At 35.9% G+C, this 20969-nt stretch overlaps 1 protein-coding gene across 4 annotated transcripts in view; it reads left to right on the top strand.

The window, feature by feature from the left end:
• The window catches only part of CERKL (ceramide kinase like), a 121585-nt gene that overhangs the window by 33352 nt on the left and 67264 nt on the right, over nt 1–20969 (top strand). For 3 of the 4 annotated variants that reach the window (XM_034954603.3, XM_003823540.5, XM_034954601.3), the window contains exon 2: nt 20038–20280. The exons of the other annotated variant lie outside the window; for it this stretch is intronic. In XM_034954603.3, coding sequence (XP_034810494.2) covers nt 20038–20280 — 243 coding nt within the window. The remainder of the gene's footprint in view (nt 1–20037; nt 20281–20969) is intronic. 4 annotated transcript variants of the gene reach the window in all.

Here is a 20969-nt window from a genome sequence, read left to right as displayed (position 1 = left end):
TGCTAAGAGGGATGAGTAAAGACTCAAATCTCATTGTCAGTTCAGCTGCAGAATGAGGTCAGCTCAAGATTTGCTGCCAAATGACTTAAGAAAAAAATGTTTTTGGAGCTTTGGGGATTTCAGAATTGCAGATGAGAGATTCTAGACCCGTACCTACACAGCATGCTCCCTTATTTTGTTCCAATCTTTGTTCAACGATTATTTATTGGGTAGTCAAGGAAGATCTCTGTCTAAAAGCCTTCTCTGTGTGGAACAAGACTGGCATGTGGAAAGTTTCCAATTAACGATATTGAAAGAGTGAAGCTCAAATCATTTTTCACTCAAATACATACTATTTAGAAGACAGTGGCCAGTTTAAGAATAATCATTATTGGAAACAAAGTACTATTTGATTAGGGATAGTTAACACAAACACTTATTAGTATTAGGGATATGTGAAATACTTAATGGATGAGTCATGTGCTGACATAAAACCCATTATCCATTTTAGTTCCTGGTAGCCTAACTGGTTGAACTCTGTTTTATTGATCTATTATTGATTTGGCCTGTAACTTCAAGTTACATTTTAATGTAATTTCATCCTTTTCTGATCACCTTGTGTCTTCAAGCATTTTTAAGCAGTTGATAGATAGTTGAAAGATATTATCACTATTTCAATCTAAAAGATATTATCACTATTTCAATCTACTTAAAATTTTTACAACATTCATTTTAAGTATCACTTATGGAACTAATCGAAAATACAAGATGGTGAAAAACTTGTGAGGATCACCTGAAATTTTAGCATTCACTTTCCTTACATAGAGGAACTTAGTCTCTCTAAAGAATTATGAGTAATAAAGTATCATAATGATATTTGTCTTAGTTTTGGTTAAGTGTACTCCACAGGAGAAAGTTAGGCATGAGTAGGAATTATTGTAGTCCCACATTCTCAAACAGTTCTCCAGTAAGAAAGATTTTATGTGTTTCCAGAAATCATTTTCCTCCTCTTTAGAGCTTTGGGACCATAATTGTATTTAAATTGCTAATCTGTTTTAAGGAATCATAATAAATTGTTTAACATTTATATTCAATCAACTTTGTAATTTGTATAAATTTTTCAGGGTGACATTTGAACAATTTTTAAGAAAATGGGAAATACAGAAGTATTCTTAGTTTTAATACATTTTAAAAAGATGACATGTGATCTACTGACTGAAATCCTTCAATCATTTTTGTTTTTCTCCCCAAGATTAGATAGAATGGATGTGATTTTATTTTTAATTTGCATTATGGAGAGTCCTTTTGGGGGGTTTTATGAAAAAGACTTCATTTATTTTGTTAGTGGTACTTCAGTTGCATAAGAAAATGTTCTTTTAAATATAGTGGTCATTTGTGTGCAGCCTTAAAGTTAGCAAACATGCCTTTGAGTAGTCACTATTTTTGAAGGTCTTTATATCTGATTGCAATGGCTTATATTCAATAGCCCTCCTACTAAATGAAATAAAAATGGATGCCTCTTCTGCCACAGAGGCACAGGTGGACATCTTGGTAGCTAGCCCCATGCGGTGTGACACATGGCACAGCCCAACATGGGGGCAAAGAGCATGCGGCTTGAGCTAGGAGTCATTTTATGGCTACTTTAGTGTAGATTTGTGTTTTTCTGTGGAACAGCCATTATTGAAGACATTTATATAGTATGATGTTTGTTTTTCATTAAATGCTTATTATGATTTCTTAAAAATAGTTAAGACTTGATTAGCAGAACCTATTTAGAAGCCAGAGTTCCCCTGCTCCACCCCTCGCTATCTATATAAATGATATTTTTGACTCTGTCCTTTATAATGTTGGCACCCTGTGCATATTAGATGTAATCAGGGCTGAAAGGAAACTTGAATCCATCTGGAAGCAATAAACTTTTCTAAAAGACTGCACAGTGTTATTTAATCCTGTGACTTCTTACTGTGAGTGAAATTAAGGTTTGATGCAGTTGTGTCACATCGTATTGATATCAAATTTATCTTTCTAAAAAAAAACTGACAGTATTACAGCACAGAGGAGAAGATGGCTTGCTGTAATCCTATAAGCTATTTTTACATTGATTACATGCTACATAATGTACCTAAGTATATAAAATACTTGATCTAGAATGTTTAAGTTTTCTCCAAAATTTTCTCATCAGGTAGTACTTTCTCAACTTCACCTTTAATTTTGGCTTCTTATCATAGTACTAACTATGAGGTAGTAATTGTGTTATGATGAAAGGCATGGAGAAGAAATTATTATTTTAAAACTATTATAAAGTGGAGACACACTTGTATAATTACCATCTATGTAGAATGCCAAGGTATAAACATTTAGCTTATTTTAGTATCAGACTCTTTGAATCAATTTAAGGCTTTTTCAATAAAATTGGCTTCCTCTAATTTCTACTCCAAAATGGTTAAAATTTTGTTTTACTTCAAATACGTTGGTAGGGTATCATATTTCATGTGACTAAGAGCCTAAACGATATCAGCTGACTGGCATAATTTGTGAAGTATATGTGTGTTTATTAAAATTTAAAGTTTTTATTAAGACCTACAATTTTATTAAGACTTAATTTTTTTCCTTACATTTTGAGTAAGTCCAACTGAAAATAACTTAGAGACTTAGGAAATTTGACTACATTTTATAAGTAATTTCCTTGTAATTTTTCTTTCTTGTGGAAACAATTCTTATTGATTTACTTAACTCTTTTTTCAATGGCAAAAATGAAAACCAAATATATTTGTCAACTATATTCTTTTAATTGTGGAAATGAAAGGTTCATATCCCCCATTTGCCTAGCATATTAAAAATAAACATGACCTTTGTCTTGAATGTTGTTAACTTGGATTTTAAAAATCAAACCAATTATAAGCTATATTAAAATTGCTTATCACCTTCCCTTTGTCTCCAGTAAGTCTGGGCCTAAAAATACTCATCATATGCATAAATAAAGTTTTACAAATACTTTTTAGAACATCTTGAATTATATGTGTGTTTGAAACTTACTTTTGGATGTTTGGTCAACAAGGCTTCTGACAGTTTCTTTTTATCTTCCCTCTATTCCCTGCCACTGTGCACCCCAAAGTGATCCCTGAACACAGTGGTCCCATTGCTGGCATCAGGAAGGTAGACTGAAGAGTTCAGGTATCCTAGAGGCTGTTAGGTGAATCTCTTCTACCTCTTTCCTGGTCCTAGGACCACTGGACACTTCAAGTAAAAATAACAATTACTTTAATCTCTCAGGTAAAGGTTCTTCTCCCTTCCAGCAACACAGATCTGCCTGTGCCGAGTTCAAATACTCTGAACTTTCAACAGTTGTTCTGAATACTTTTTTGTCATCTTATGATCAAATATTGAGAGCATTGAGGGGACAACTGAATGGGCATGGTATAAAAGTCAGACTTTTAGTGTTTCTAAGTAGCAGAACCCTTTGGACAATTTAGAGGGCTGTGCGATATCCTCACCGTGATTGCTGGGAAGTAATGGGATCTGACCTGCAGAGGTACTACATTGGCTGACAATAATGACAAAAGTGAGAGCAAAGTACATATGACTATCCTTGAGGTCCTCAGGAAAAAAAGAGTATTAGTGAGTTGAACTGTATGTAAGGGTCTTTACCAATAAGGAAGCCCATGCCCAGACATAATCCTTACACCCTGGCAATAGAAACCATCATTGTGGTTTACATCTCATCCTGTTCCTACAGTCCAGCAAGTTCAGGCCACAAAAGGTTTAAGCACTTTTTCCTTTGTTCTCATAGCAACAGTTGCCCATGGAGGTTCAGTTACACTAATATTAACATTTTAATATACACAAAGAAGTGCCTCGAATGTAGTAGGTATTCAAACTTGTTAAATGAAAGAAGTAAACTTTCAGACTTACCTTGAACTACTACAGTTTTATTCTTTCTCTAACCTCTCCCACTACCACCATCTTAAAACCACCATTTAATTAGTATTTTATAACAAGTTATTAAAGGCTTTCAAAGACCTTTGAACCTTCACCCTCTGGTAAGTTAATAACTTCTGATATGCGATTAAATGTCAACTGAGTAGTAGTGGGCCTTAAGAGTTCAGAGGGACTGAGAAATGAAGGTTATTGTTTAGGAGAGTGGCTCAGTGTGCTTTGACAGTTGGTTAATATTTGAAAAGACTAGAGTCAAGAAGGCCTTCCATGTGCTAGGAAATGAAGGAGCAAAGGTCCAGAGGTGGAAATGTATACAGTGTGATTAAGGGATTTGCTGATTGATAGTAAATACAGTCAATAAAAAACTTTTATTGGAAGCCTAGCCTGTGTTTGAAGCATTAAGCTAGGTGCTGGGATACAGAGATTAGAGATGAAGATAATGATGAAGATATTGTTGAAGTGAATTGCTGAGAAGCTGGAGAAAGGGCCAATTACCATAATCTGAGGCTCAGGAGGAATTGGTGCAAAGATCATCTGGTATGATATATATGAACTGTATATACAAACTGATATGTGTAGCTGAACTGATAATGCCAAAAAAAAAAGACTAGGTTTTTGATTAAGATGAATCCATTAAGGTCATATTTTCTGTTGGTGCCATTCTTGGAGACCTCCCCCAACCCTATACATTTATAAATGTTTTTCCTGAGGGACTGAGATGGAAGTGGACATATAAAAGGAAAGGTCTGGGCAAATACATAAGTAGGTAGTAAAATCAAGGAACAAATGATCTCAACAAAATTGCCCTTCTTGAAATGAATGAAAATGATGAAAGCCAATCACATTGCATGATTAACTTGGGGTATAGAATATGAAATATTTAAAATTGCTCTATTTCATGATGTTTCAGATGTGATAGGAACTTGTTGCATAGATGGTGTAAAAACAATCTAGTAATAAAATCTTAGGTATTTAATACAAGGTGAAGAAAGATGCAATGCATAAATCATGCCATTTTAGACTTAATTTTCATAAGGCTATGCCTGTCTTTATAAGACTATATACCAGGAGTTCTCAAGCTTTTTGGTCTTGGGACCCTTTTATACTCTTAAATCGTTGAAAACCACAAAGACCATTTATTTAAGTTATAACCATTGATATTTGTTGTATTAGAAATTAAATAGACATTAAAAATATTTACTATTTAAAAATAACCGAAAAGATGAGCATGGTGGCCCACACCTGTAATCTCAACACTATGCGAGGCTGAGGCGGGTGGATCACTTGAGGTCAGGAGTTCGAGACCAGCCAACATGGTGAAACCCTGTCTCTACTAAAAAACAAAAATTAGCCAGGTGTGGTGGTGGGCGCCTGTAATCCCAGCTACTCAGGAGGCTGAGGCACGAGAATCACTTGAACCCAGGGAGATGGAGGTTGCAGTGAGCCGAGATTGTGCCACTGGACTCCAGCCTGGGCAACAGAGTGAGACTCTGTCTCAAAAAAACAAAATAAAATAAAATAAAAATAACAGTAAGTAAGTTCATTGCATATTAACATAAATAACATATTTGTATTAAAAATAACTATTTTCCAAAACAATCAAAAAAGCAGTACCACTCTTCTATTTTAAATTTTTTCAAATCTCCCTTTTCTAAAAAAAAAATATTGTGTAAGTTTAAGGGGTACAAGTGCAATTTTGTTGCACGGATATATTGCTTAGTGGTGAAGTCTGAGAATTTAGTGTATCTTCACCCAAATAACATACGTTGTACCCATTAAATAATTTTTCAACACCCACCCCCCCTCACTCTCTTGAGTCTCCTTTGTCTATCATTCCACACTCTGTTCCTATGTACACATTATTTAGTACCCACTTAAAGTGAGAACATGTGGTATTTGACTTTCTGAGTTTTTTCAACTCTGGCTTAATAGAAGACAGCTGAAATCTCAGAATGCTTCTTTATCCAGTCTGTTGTGAATATGTTGCTTTGATTGAAGTATCTAAGGAAAATACAGTTTTACACAGATGTGCAGCTGAAAAGGAAACATCTTTTAATATGTTCAGATAATTGTGGATATTCTCCTTTGATACTATAGCAAAACTTATCAAGTGCTAATTTCTTAAAGGCTGGTTATAATTTGAAATCTGAAAACATATCTATTTAATTGTAGTCTGCTATTTGAAAATTTATTGGTCTGTCTTGTACTTTGAATGGATATTTTGCCCATGTATGATTTTATAACATCCTGTATTGGCCTTTTGGAAAATTTGGTTTACTATTATACAGTTTCTAAATGTTGATAAGTTTTATTATAGTATATTTTAAAAAGTCTAATGTCACTGCCAGTCTCATCAGAAAATTCTTTGAGATTAGAAAGCTGTTAAGATCATCATCACACTTACAAGTTTTACAAAATTCTAATTTTACTCAAAACTTTATATTTTATCATTGACAAAGCTCTCAGTTGCTTTGCTTAGTGACTGACTCACTTTGTTCATTTTCCAGAATATGTTTACCAAATGCTGCTGCCTCAATACCAGAGTCTGTATTGTCAGTTGATCTTTCAAGTAAAAAGTGGTGTTCTATGAAAAACAGCTAGTTCAGCTGCAACTTAAATGATATAAGTGTTTCTCCTTGAGCAAACCACCACTTCCATTTGTAGCAGAAATGCTGTATGTATACTTTCCATTGTTATTACCCATAACATTTTTAAAAATATACTCAAGGGTGGAGATTTTTTAAAAAATAAGTGTTATTGCTTCATCAAGAACAGTTAAATGAAACTGGATTTTTTAAACTGAGTTTGAGTTAATGAAGAATGCAGCAATTATTAGTAAAATTTGGTGCTCCACCTTGATTCATACTGACACTCCAGGAGTTTTACCCACTATTTCTTTTGTACCTTTAGTGCAAATGTTAATATGGTAGGAAAGGTAAATGACATCTTTAGTATTATTATAAAAATCGTTTTTACCCTGTATACTCTTTGAGACTACACATTGAGAATTGCTGATGAAGGTGTTTTAATTTATCATAAGCACTGAAAAGATTTACTTAATTCACCAATTTCTCCTGAATATTTGTTTATATAAAACAAGACTATATGTATACACCTACTCTTTTATTAATGGTAGAGATCTAGGAAAATTAATTTCTAAGAACTAGCCAGGATATTTGGAATGTGAATAAATCATATATCCAGAAAAAAGCTTTAGAAGATTGTCTATGATTGAAAGTCAAACAGCTCTCATTTTCTATTATACTGTTCTTTTTCAAAGAATTTACCAATTTTATGTGGTATTTATGATTAAACATACACCATGTAATTTAACATTTTTAATGTCACTTTTACATCATAGGTATTAAAGATTAGCATTTTTATTGTCTGTATTTTAAAGCTCAAAGAATAACATTTAGGCTGGGTGCGGTGGCTCACGCCTGTAATCCCAGCACTTTGGGAGGCCGAGGCAGGCGGATCACGAGGTCAGGAGATTGAGACCATCCTGGCTAACACAGTGAAACACCGTCTCTACTAAAAATACAAAAATTAGCCGGGCATGGTGGTGGGCACCTGTGGTCCCAGCTACTCGGGAGGCTGAAGCAAGAGAATGGTGTGAACCTGGGAGGCGGAGCTTGCAGTGAGCCAAGATCTCACCACTGCACTTCAGCCTGGGCGACAGAGTGAGACTCTGTCTTAAAAAAAAAAAAAAAAATTTAGTATTTTGACTGTTTCATTAATTCATCTTAGACTTCACATGAAAATATCTGTATATCCTCAAATGCTTACATTCTTAAGAAGTATCTCGGCCATTTACACATGATAGAAACGACTAAATGGAAAAAAATTGCAGTTGGAAATTCAATATTTTTTATTTGATCCGATAAAAATGTGACATTTGCGAATTGGACTGTAATTCTCTGTCTTTCTCTCTGAAAATAAGTTCAAAAATTTCCTTCTAATTCTTTTACTAGATAAGAAGCCTACTTTGTTGTAACTCTTGATATATGTATGTATTTAGGAACTTAAGCTTTTCTGCTAATAAATGGTATGTCATAATTCTTGAGGATAGTAGTATATTGTGATGGGTTTTCAGTAAACTACAGGAGCAGCCCTATTTGTTTAAACCCTAGTTTAACCTGATTATTAACAATTAAATTGTGTTTTCTTCTAACAATTAAAGTGTATTTAAATTTATTGGTCCCTTGCTTCACAGATTTATCTCAGTATGTGGTGTATTCAAACAGAATTTTGTATTTTTAATTAGGAGATTAGATAACCAATTCTGAAGAGCCAAAAAAATTGTTAGACATCACATTGCTTAACCATCTAATATACCATAAGTGTGTGTATACACTATGTTGTGGGAGCCATCTATCAGGCAGGCCTGTTTTTCAGGCAGTATTTTAAAAAGTGGACATGTGCAGAAACTGTGAGCACAATTAGCGCCAAGCAGATAAATCCAGCTCTAATCCTGTTTACGGTCTACATCAGACAGATGTGCCAAGATTGATTTAGACAAGCCCGAGGCTTACAGTAATATTTTTAAAAGTGCCATTCACTGTTCTATTTTTGTTAAACCTTTGCTAAATATTCTTAAGTCTTGTTGGTTTTGCTCTTCTTATTAACCACCGTAACCTACTTTAAGCAGGTCCCGCTTTGCTCTCATGGTGACAAGGTAAACTGCCAGGAGAGGTTATCTTTATTCCATGTAATTAAGTTGACTTTCCCCCCCAAGAAAATACAACAATAGGAAGTGGGTGCTGAATTAAATAAATAGCATGATACCCAGTAGATGTATACTTAAGTCCCTTGCAAGAACAGATGGTCCCCAGTATCTCTGTAAGTAATGTGAGAGGACAGTTAATGTTCTGAAACAACTAGCTATAACCAGTATGATACTAATGAACCAGTAGATTTCAAATAATAAACCACATGCCGCCAAGCAAAATTATATATCATTCATAAGGATTTAATTATCATAACTTGCAAAAAAGTGTCAATAGATGATTTCTATATTTTTATCTACTGATATATCAATTTATGAATAGAGTTTCACTTCATATTTTTTACCAATAAAGGTATGTTTTGACATTAAGGTAGAATTAAAGTTATATTTAAAATACATGCCCCAAAGTATGTGGTGATTTTTTTTTAACTCCTCTTTTACTATGCTGTCTGCATGTATTGGGCTGTATATGGAAATGTAGCTTTTACATACAATTAGGAAAACAATTGCTTTTATTTCTAGCAGAAACTTGTACTATAACAGAAGTGGCTAGCATGGGAATCAGAGTAGTTATCTTGTAGATGACAACTGAAGCAGACATAAAAGATGTAATATTTTTTCAGCACTCAAAAATTTATAAGTAAAATTTTATAAACAAAAAGCAGTATTTTTCTGATTCATATGGAAAATAAAATGAGTCTGAGTCATTCTTAAGGTGATACCGCAAAGGTGTATAGATAAGAAGTCCATTTTTAAATATACCCGAGACAACAGTTTTTTCTCTCAGTATGGTTTGTTTTCCCTTTTTTCTCTTTAATCATGTTTCCCATAAGTATTTGTATATTCTAAGAATGTCCAAAAAATAAATGTTTTGCAGTGGGGGTTGAGGAGAAAGAAAGACCTTTTTAGATTTCAGCTGATCTTATCAGATGATCTCTAGAACCTTGAACCTTCAACCTTCACTGAAGTTAGCTGGAGGGCTTTTCACCTGGAAACCTGAGAAACCTCAGAAGCCTTCTGCTTTAGCTCTCTCTCAAGTCTAGGAAGCCAGTGGCCTGCGGCCCCACAGAGCCAGCTGGTCCACTCCTCATATAAGAACTTCGGTAACAATACAAAGACATAGCAAAGCACCATCTAATCTGATAACTCATTAAACTATATTTAGATGGCTCAAGACTTTAAATAAAAACATTTTAAGCTTGTTTATAGAATACTAACAAGTTTTATTCCCAAAGACTATATTCAGAGTGAGAAAACAATTTTCCTTAAAACTAATATTATACACACGTTCATATATGTTAGGAACTAGTTATATGCAAAATCAAGTGACTCTTGTGATTAGAACTGGTCACATTTATTCATGTAGCATAAATGGTTAATATTGCCAAAATGAGTAATAGATCAGATTTTCTATGTGAGATATTGACACCTGAGAGATTTACAGTGTTTCACTGTTGTGAAAAATGGAGTGCTGAAGAACATTTGTCTATTATTATACATTTGTAAAAGAATTCACAAATTACTAATTTCAAATAAGAACGAAATATTTCTTCTAAGCCTATAGTTTTTCTTTTTAATTTCCTCTAAGCCTATAGTTTTTCTTTTTAATTTCTTCTTGTAACATTGGCAAAAAGACCATTCATGTGAAAACCTCAGATTTTGATCTGTACACAAATGCAGGAGTAGAGATTGGAAGCTTGAGCTGGAAAAGCAGGAAATACTGCTCAGATCCTTACAAGGATTTTCAGAATTTTCACTGTTGGGTCCTCCTGGTTGCTGCAGTCTAACCTCGCATCTCCTTGAAGGCAGCCCCAGTTTCTGATGAAATACTCTTCAGTTAATTTATACATATGCTGTCTTGCTGTTTTCCTAAGGACTGCAGGCAGAACTGTGGTTCACCTACTGTTTTAAATTTGGCTAGATTTAAAAACAGATGATCTCACTTATATGTGGAATCCAAAAAAGTCAAACTTATAGAAGCAGAGAGTACAATTGCGGTTGTCAAGAGCTGGGGGAGGGGAAGCAAGGGGTTGATGGTTAAAGGTATAAAATTTCAGTTAGACAGAATGAATAAGTTCTGGATCTATTGTATAGCATTGTGACTATGGCTAATAATGTATACTTGAAAATTGCTAATACCTGAAAATCACTAAGAGACTACGTCTTAAATGTTCTTACAACACACCAAAAAAAGGTGTGAGGTAATGAATATGTTACTTAGCTTGATTTTAATCATTTCACATTGTAAACGTGTATGGTACTGATCTTGTACTTCATTTCATTTTCCATATGAATCAGAAAAATACTGCTTTTTCTTTATAATATCTTATACAGCATAGATACAAATTTTAGTGGTCAATTATATTGTAATATATACATAAATATATATGATTTTCATTGGTCAATTATACTGTAATAAAACAGCAAAAAATAAAGTTGTAATTAAAAAATAATTTGGAAGAAAAAATTAGCAAGTGGTTGGAGATTGAGGAAGATGGGACCAATAAGTCCTCCAAGGAGAGTCATACATTAGTTTTTTTTAAAAGTCCATTATTAATCTTATAATATTTAATATGTATAATTTCTTGACACTTATTAATCCAATTAAGTATGAGAACACTGTGGATAAATCTAAAAACCTTAAAGTTGAGTAAAATAAACCAGATACAAAGAAGCACATACTTTATGGTTACATTTATATGAAGTTCTAGAAAAGGCAAAACTTAGCTATAGTAAAAATCAAAATCATGGTCCTGAGGGAGTAACTAGAGAGTGGTATGAGGGAGCTTTCTATAATAGTGGGAAAATTCTATATCTTTATTGGGATAGTGGTTATGTGAGTGCATATACTTAAAAAAACTCATGGAATTATGCCCTTACAAATCTGTAATTTTTGTTGGTAATTTATACCTTAATAAAAAACAAAACAGATGAGAGGGTTAGTGATTGTTTCCTTGAAGAAGGTCTTTACATGTGTCTGTTGTTAACGAGCTGTAGTAAAAATCATCCAAAATGCTTGGATTCAAATCTTAGATCTGTTCCTACCAGATGTATGACCACAGACAAGTTACTTACATTCCGTCTTCAGTTTCTTCTCTTTTAGGAAAAAGCATCTAGTTTTTGTTGTAGAGATTAAATTAGATAATACAAATGAAGTACAGAGAACAGTGTTTGGTGTGTAACACGTGTTCATTATTAGCTACCCTTATTTTTTAGGGAATGGAAATTTTTAAATTTAAACTAATCAAACTATTTTAGGATAAGCAAGTGAAACAATCTTTTTTTCAATCGATCACAGAAATATTTTCACTGAAGACAAATTAGACATTTATATAAGCAAACTACAGTGTCATTACCATTCAAATTTTCATATGCATATTCATACTTACATGCATATGAAAGCATTACACATATGTATTCTATAAATATATACAAAACAGTAATGGAAATGTGCTGTACTATTTTGAACATCTTTCTAGTCAGCCCTGCATTTTACTTACTTTTGAGACAGGGTTTCACTGTGTTGCCCAGGCTTGAGTGCGGTAGTGTGATCTCAGCTCACTGGAGGCTGGACGTCCTGGGCTAAAGGAATCCTCCTACCTCAGCCTCCTGAGTAGCTGGGACCACAGGAAAGCACCACCATGCCCAGCTTATTTGGTTTATTTTGTTTGTTTGTTTATTTTTTATTTTTTTGTAGAGATGAGGTCTCACTATGTTTCCCAGGCTGGTCTCAAACTCCTGGGCTCAAGTGATCCTCCTGCCTCAGCCTCCCAAAACACTGCAATCACAGGCATTAGCCACTACACTGACCTCTACATTTTAATAGCTGAGTAGCCTTCTGTTATATGAATATACTTTTTTTTTTAACAGAACCAATACTCCATTATTGTACATTTAGGTTGTTTCCAAGTTTCACTCAAATAATGCTTGGGTAAGTAAGTATTTTTATTTATTATTATTATTTTTTTGAGATGGAGTTTCACTCTGTTGCCCAGGCTGAAGTGCAATGGTGTGGTCTTGGCTCACTGCAACCTCCGCCTCCTGGGTTCAAGCGATTCTCCTGCCTCCACCTCCTGAGTAGCTGGGATTACAGGTGCACACCATCATGCCTGGCTCATTTTTGTATTTTTAGTAGAGATGGGATTTCAGCATGTTGGTCAGGCTGGTCTCAAACTCCTGACCCTGTGATCCGCCCACCTCAGCCTCCCAAAGTGCTGGGATTACAGGCCGTGAGCCACCACATCTGGCCTGGATAAGTATTCTTTTAGCTAAATTGTGCATATTTATTCCCTTAGAGTAAATTCCTGGAAGTAAATTGCTGGATCAAAACCAGGTATATTTTAAAGAATTTTCCTTTTCTACATTAAAAATAATTATAATTCTGATTACAAGAAAGGAAAATTATGGAGCTTCATAAGAAAAAATTAGTCTCATATTTCATACCTCATATTGCATATTTAATAGGTAACCAGTGTTAAATTTGTTGTGTGTTTTCCACTGGGATTTCTTTTTATCTCCTTTAATAAGAACAGGATCAGATCCCTCAGATTACTTTGTAACTTGCTTTTATTCTACTTTTTCATACCTCTTAGCATGAATGTCTTTCCAGACCAGAATACAGAGATTTCACTTACTCATTTATGAGCTGCAGAAGATGACTATGATTTATTCAACCATTCTGCTATTGAAGAGCATGAATATTGCTTCAGATATTTTTGTTATTATAAATATTAGTGCAATTAACATTTTAAAGTCTTTTGATACATATTCCCAACTTGTTCTCCAGCAATTACCATTTTTGCATTCCCACCAGCACTGGGGCTATTTCCCTTTAGTTGCACCATCATTTAGCATTATTTTTGATCTTGTGCCAATCTAAAAGGCAAAAAGTGGTATCTTGTTGTTTTAATTTGCATTTCTTTGATTACTAATTAGATTGAACTTTTTCATGTGTTCATTGGTCAATCTGCATTTCTTCTTTTGTGAAATGCCTGCTTGGGTCTTTTATGCACTTTACCATTAAAGTGTTTTTCTTGATTAAATAGATTATGTAACTGTCATATGTTGCAAATATTTCTGTCCATTTGGCCTTTGCTTATGACTTTTTATGAGTCTTTAGGACTTTAGAGGTCTTTATTAGGTATTCAATAATTTTAATGTTAAATATATTGATCTCTGTCTTCCTTTGTGTCTTAGGGCTTTTCTATTTAAGGTTACGTAAATTTCTAATCTACAAATATTGGTGTATATTATGAAATAGGGCCCTATTTTTCTTTACAAAAGATTAGTCAGTTCTAAATCATCCTTTGCTATGTCTAGCGGCGCTTAGATGCCACCATTATCACATCAGTGAATTTTTAAATGTGTAATTGTTTCCTGATCTATTCATTTCTCTATTCCTAGATACTTCTATTGTAATAGCTTTACCAAATATACCTGATAGGGTGTGTACTCCCCCTCATTACTTCATTTATTTATTTATTTATTTATTTATTTATTTACAGACAGAGTTTCACTCAATCACCCAGGCTGGAGTGCAGTGGCATGAACTTGGCTCACTGCAACCTCCGCCTCCTGGGTTCAAGGGATTCTCCTGCCTCAACCTCTTGAGTAGCTGGGATTACAGGTGTGTGCCACTACACCTGGCTAATTTTTTTTTTTTTTTTTTTTTAAGTAGAGACAGGGTTTCGCCATGGTGGCCAGGCTGGTCTCGAACTTCTGATCTCAGGTGATCTGCCCTTCTCGGCTTCCCAAAGTGCTAGGATTACAGGTGTGAGCCACTGCCCCTGGCCCCCTCATTGCTTTTAAAACATTTTCTTACTGTAATATATTTATTCCAACAGAATTTTCAAATATTTTATGAGATTCCTTGTCCATTCCTTACATCAAAAAATACCACAGAGATTTTGATTGAAGTTCTATTATAAGTAGTTACTTGGGGTGGGGGGAGGGGGGAGGGATAGCATTGGGAGATATACCTAATGCTAGATGACGAGTTAGTGGGTGCAGCACACCAGCATGGCACATGTATACATATGTAACTAACCTGCACAATGTGCACATGTACCCTAAAACTTAAAGTATAATAATAAAAGAAAATAAAGAGAATACTGGCATGGAAAATATGTAATCTTGGAACTTGTTGTATCTCCACTTATTCAATCCTTTGTCTCTCAGTAGATTTTGAATGGCTCTTTATCCCACACGAGTCTAGAATCATTTTGCTAAGTTTATTCCTAGATATAATATGCTAATTGATATGGGAATTTTTTTTTATCTCCATTATACCTTCTTCTTGGGTGTAGACATATTTGTAGCCAGCTTCCTCACTCCATATTTTTTATTAGGCCTAATGGCATTAAGTTTATTATTTTGGATTTTACAAAAAAAATTATGATAACATCTTTAAATAGTTAGTTTCAACTCCTCCTTTCCCCTTAAATCCATCAATTACTGTCTTTTATTTCACTTTCCTTATATATTGACTAGAATGCCTAGAATAATTGAATGCTATGAGTAATAATAGGTATTCTTGCCCCGTTTTTGGAAATCCTTCTGGATTTCAGTAAGTGTGATGTTGGCTTTTGGTTTAGTATCTTTAAATTTGCAATTTACAAGATATTTTACATTGGAATAGTCATTGAGTTGTTAAGTAAAGCACAAACATGTTAAATTCAGACTGAAGTACAGGACTTCAATGAAAAGTGAAAAGAGTTTATTTCATTACTTTCATTTTTTCTTTCCCTCAGTGGCTGTTTGTCCCCCTCCACCCGGCTCCATCCCCCAGCTTCCTTCCTTTGTGCTCTTATTGTTCTAGGTTTGACTACATAAAAAGAGACTCTAAATTTATATGTGATACAAGAGAATAACTAATATTATAAAATTAGTCTAGAAGAAGTTATTTGCAACCTATATAATAAGGGACTAATTTCAAGATTATTTCAAGGACTTTAAAGATTGGTAAGAAAAAAATAGACAACCATTTAGAATAAGGCAAAGCATGTGTAGAGGCAACTCTTAAAAAAAAAAAGTGAGCTGGGTGTGATGATGCACACCTGTCGTCCCAGTTACCAGGGAGGCTGAGGCAGGAGGATCACTTGAGCCCAGGAGTTCAGGGCTGTAGTGCACCACAGTCACACCTGTGAATAACTACTCCACTGTAGACTGGGCAAACATAAGAAGACTCTGTGTCTTAAAGAAAAAGAAATGAAAAGATATTCAGTTGTATTAATTGTTTGACTAGCTGATTTTTGGAAAATACCCACAAATATAACCAAGCCTACAAGTTTTTTTAAGGTGGGTAAGAGATACATCTTATCTATATGCATTCACCTATGTGAAGCGGACACCCAGTAACACCCCCGTGTGGAAGACAAGCTTCCTTAAACTTCACAGGACAGTATTTCCCATGTAGTCCATCATAGGGTGAGGATTTTTCAGGACCTTTGGTAAGCCTGCTTGCTTTCATTCTTGAGGGTAGAGGAAGGGTGCAAGACTTCCCTGGTCTCTCCCAAGCATTTTGGGGACCCTGGCCATAAGCCTACTTGCTCAACAGGTGCAAATGACTGGTAATATGCTGACCAGATGCAAGTGTACCACCAATGATTTGCTGTGACTGAGTTTGGTTTCCTTTGCATATACTATCCAGCTTTTTGTTTCTAATATATTCTTCTTAAGGGAACCAGGACTTCTTGGGGAATCCAGATGAGCTTGAATCACTGTTTTTATAAGAGAAGGGCTGTTTTCAAAAACATCTATAGTTCGTAACAAAGGAGTTAGATTGAAGGGACTCTCACTGTTCAGTCTGTGACAAGCATGAGTGTTAAAATGGAGACAAGAATTTTAGTTAATTGGAATGTTGAATTTGTAAAAGGCTATAACTTCATAATATGATCAAGGGGAACAAGCAATCTAAAATGTGTTAAAGTAGCATTTTCAAAGTGCGGTCCAGGGACTCTCAGGGTTGGTGAGGTCACAACTGTTTTTATAATATTGCTAAGAATGTATTTCACTCTCCTTCTCTCCAAGGATAAGGTGGAGTTTTCCAGAAGCTATGGGATATGTGGCGATAGCCTTGCCCTAATGGAGTGTGTGCTTTGTGCTTTGCATTTTTGTCCTTTAAAAATGCTTGGTTTTAATTTTGAATACAATAATTATAGATAGATATAACCTACATAAACCAAAGTTATTTGCAGCCCTCAGTCTTTAACGGTGCACAGTGGGGCCTGAGACTAAAGAGTTTGGGAATTGATGTTCTAGAGAAAAGTCAGTCTTACTGATGAGGGTTAATCAATTAGTATTTACTGACCGGGACAAGACAAACCATTCATTTTATAAAGACACACAGAGCATTTCACTAAAATACTTTTACTCTGATTAAGTGGTGATTTTAGTAATAGTAATGATTGGTTGGTTTTCTGATACCTGAAAGAAAAAGAGCCTGTTGAATTGATACTTTGAGGGTGTTGAGTTTTAGGTCACTGGGTGACTGTAGAAATGGACCAGGAGAAGAACCGAAACTTGAGCCTTCTAAGAAATAGAAGGCCTAAAAAATGTTTAGTGTTACCCTATCCCATGACCACAGTAATTGAGAAAAAGGCCTTTCCGTTCCCTCTTCCCTACCCTCCCCCTTCTCCCCTCCCCTCTCCTCTCCCCTCCCCTCCCCCTCCCCTCCCCCTCCCCTCCCCTCCCCCTCCCCTCCCCTCCCCCTCCTCTCCCCTCCCCCTCCTCTCCCCTCCCCTCCCCTCCCCCTCCCCTCCCCCTCCTCTCCCCTCCCCTCCCCTCCCCCTCCTCTCCCCTCCCCTCCCCCTCCTCTCCCCTCCCCTCCCCCTCCTCTCCCCTCCCCCTCCTCTCCCCTCCCCCTCCTCTCCCCTCCCCTCCCCCTCCTCTCCCCTCCCCTCCCCCTCCTCTCCCCTCCCCTCCCCCTCCTCTCCCCTCCCCTCCCCCTCCTCTCCCCTCCCCTCCCCCTCCTCTCCCCTCCCCTCCCCCTCCTCTCCCCTCCCCTCCCCCTCCTCTCCCCTCCCCTCCCCCTCCTCTCCCCTCCCCTCCCCCTCCTCTCCCCTCCCCCTCCTCTCCCCTCCTCCTCCTCTCCCTCCCCCTCCTCTCCCTCACCCCTCCCAACCTTCCCCCTCCTTCTCTGTCCCCCTCCCCCTCCCTCCCTGTCTTCCTCCCACCCCCCACTCCCTGTCTTCCTCCTTGTCTTCCTTCCTCCTTGTCTTCCTTCCTCCTTGTCTTCCATCCTCCCTTCCTTCCTTCCTGTCTTTCCTTTCCTTTCTTTCCTTTTTCTTCTTTCCTTCCTGTCTTCTCTCCTCTCCGTCTGTCCCCTTCTCCTTGTCCCCTTCTCTCTGTCTTGCCTTTCCTTTCCTTCTGTCTTTTTCTTTCTCTCTTTCTCTTTCTTTTTCACTCTTCCTTTTTTTAATCTCCCTTTTACTTGCCTTCTCTCTTCTTTCATTCCTTCCATGCTTTCTTTTTTTTAGTGGTATTTATACTTTGTGAGCAATCAGACTATAGCTTGCAGAATAGTTGGGAGAGGCCAAAAATGCCCCTGAGAATACAAGCAAGGAACTTCTTAGCATATGAACATCCTCACTCCAATTGGAGGATAACATTGTTCATACTTCAAGGGCTAAAAAGCTGAGAGAGGGTCTCTGCTTTCTGTTACTTTTAGCACTCGAGTCATTTCTGCATGTATTTCTACTGATTACTTTTTCTCCTATTTTGGTTCATATGTTTTCTGCTTCTTTGCTTGTCTAGTGATTTTGGATTAGATGAGTGATATTGTGAATTTTACTGTGCAGGATGGCTGAATTTTTTTTCTATTCCTGTAAATATTTTTTTGGCATTGTTCTAGGATGTAGTTAAGTTACCTGGAAAAAGTGACATCCTTTTGAGAGGCTTGCTTTTAAGTTTTGTTAGGTGGAATCACAGCAGTCTTTAGTCAGCTCACTAAGGACCAATACTCTTCTAAATACTTACCATAATGTCATATGAATTTCCATGTTTTTCCACTTCGGCTGGTAGGAACACCTGTGTCATCTCTAAGCATCGTTCTGTTAATTCTTCTAGTAGTTCTTATCTGGCTTTGTACATCTGCTGATCAATACTTTCAGCTAAAGTCTCAAGGGGACCTCTGCAAATCTACAGTGTTCACTGTTCAGCTTTCTCTTCTGTAGTAAATTGCACAGTGAACTCTAGTCCCCTTAGCCTTCCTGAGCCCCCAGTTCTCCTTAACTCAGGGAGATCACCAGGCCCCACCGGGATTCCTGTATCTGCCCTGTGACCTGGAGATTCTCTGCAGGCAATAGGTTGGGGCAGTCGTAGGGTCCACTTTGTTTTCCTCCTCTTCGGCTTCACTGTCCTGTGTTACCTGATGTCCAATGTCTGAAAACTACTGTTTCATGTATCTTGTGTGCTTTTGTAGTTTTAGGTGAAAGGTAAAACTAGTTTCTTAGTATTCCACATTGGCCAAAGCAGAAGTTTTGGAAGTCTTTTTTTAAGGTCTAAAACACTTCTACTTTGAGAGTCAATTGAAATGGTCTTTTCCACAATAATTATTTTCTGACCTATGGTTTAAAGATAAGTCATGGAAATTTTATGCCACTATTTTTTTTTAAGTCTGATTACGGTTAAATTCAGGGGGCTATTTCCTCCTAGATTCACAGAGTTTATAATGTTTCCTACTCACAATAATTGTACTTCTGCTTCCTCTTTGCATGTGTTACTTTAATGGGAATTTATATTTCCTTTTCGTTAAGGCTGCCTTCAACAATTTGTCATAAAGTCACTTCTGTTAGTGAATTCTATTTTTTCTGTTACTTTACTCTATCCTTAGTACCAAAGAGCTCCTTATGTGACACCAATTTATTACTAAAATGTCGCTTTGTTTATGTTCTTGGAATTCTTCATACATTGACTATCCTCAGATGTCGAATGTTGTAGGCCTGTGTGGCAGGGACTCTCTTCCATTTATTCTATTTTTAATCTAATTCTTGACAAAATAAACCCAATTTTTCTTTTCTTCCTCTTTCCATCTCATGTAGGGACTGGCATAAAGGGCAATCCATAAAATTACAAATGATGAATTTTTTTGGTTTTAACTATTATTCATACATTTAAGATATGGTCACAATTTTTATTTCTTACTAGTAATTCATTTTATTTTTTAACTTTTAGGTTCTGGGGTACACGTGCAGGTTTGTTATATAGGTACATTTGTGTCATGGGGGTTTGTTGTACAGATTATTTCATCACCCAGGTATTAAGCCCAGTACCCATTAGTTACTTTTCTTGATCCTCTCCCTTCGCTCACTTTCTACCCTCTGGTAAGCCCCAGTGTCTGTTGTTCCCCTCTATGAAACACAATGGTCTTAATTGGAAAATTTAATTTTTTTCAGGTGATTCTAAGTATGACTTGCTATGTAAAGAAGAATTTATTGAACTCAAAGACATATTCTCTGTGAAACTGAAACGGCGTTGTTCTGTTAAACAGCAGAGAAGTGGTACTTTATTAGGTATCACACTCTTCATCTGCTTGAAAAAGGAACAAAATAAACTAAAGAATTCTACACTTGATCTTATTAATTTAAGTGAAGACCACTGTGACATATGGTTTAGACAGTTCAAGAAAATATTGGCAGGTAAGTACTCCTCATGGGAAATTTTAATCAGCCCAGTTTCCTTGATATACATGATTAATCTAGACATGTTTTGAGTAAAAACAACTTTAGTGATGTTGGGATAGTTTCCTTCTGTTCCTAGTTTTTGTCATGAGAAAGTGTTGAAATTTGTTAAATACTTTTTCTACATTAATTGAGATAATCATATTTTTCCCTACATCCTGTTAATGTGGTATCTTATATTAATTGATTTTCATATGTTTAACATCCTTGCATTCCAGGAATAACTCACCAATGGCCATGGTGTATAATCTTTTAAAGATGCTATTGAATTTGGTTTGTTAATATTTTGTTGAGGATGTTTGCATCAATATTCATAAAACATATTGTTCTGTAGTTTTTCTGTACTGTTTGTCTGACTTTGGCATCAGGGTAATACTGGCCTCATAGAATGAGTTAGGAAGTAACTCTTGAATGACTATTTTCATGAAGAAGCTTCAATAATCTGAAATAAAATACTTAAATAATTTAGTTCACCTGAGAGTTGTTTTTAGAAGCGTATTTATTTTTCTATTAATGTCTTTTTTGAACTATATAAGAATGTATTTTCCTTCCACTCACACCTTGATGGCAAGGGTGTATTTGTACTCTGTGGCCTGAAAATAAGAATTTTTTGAATAATCTTAAGAGGCCATGCTTTATACTCTGGT

This window comes from Pan paniscus, chromosome 13 (assembly GCF_029289425.2).
Source record: "Pan paniscus chromosome 13, NHGRI_mPanPan1-v2.0_pri, whole genome shotgun sequence".
NCBI lineage: Eukaryota > Metazoa > Chordata > Mammalia > Primates > Hominidae > Pan > Pan paniscus.
The sequence above is the reverse complement of the archived record's forward strand: the minus strand, read 5'-3'. Positions and strand labels throughout refer to the sequence as shown.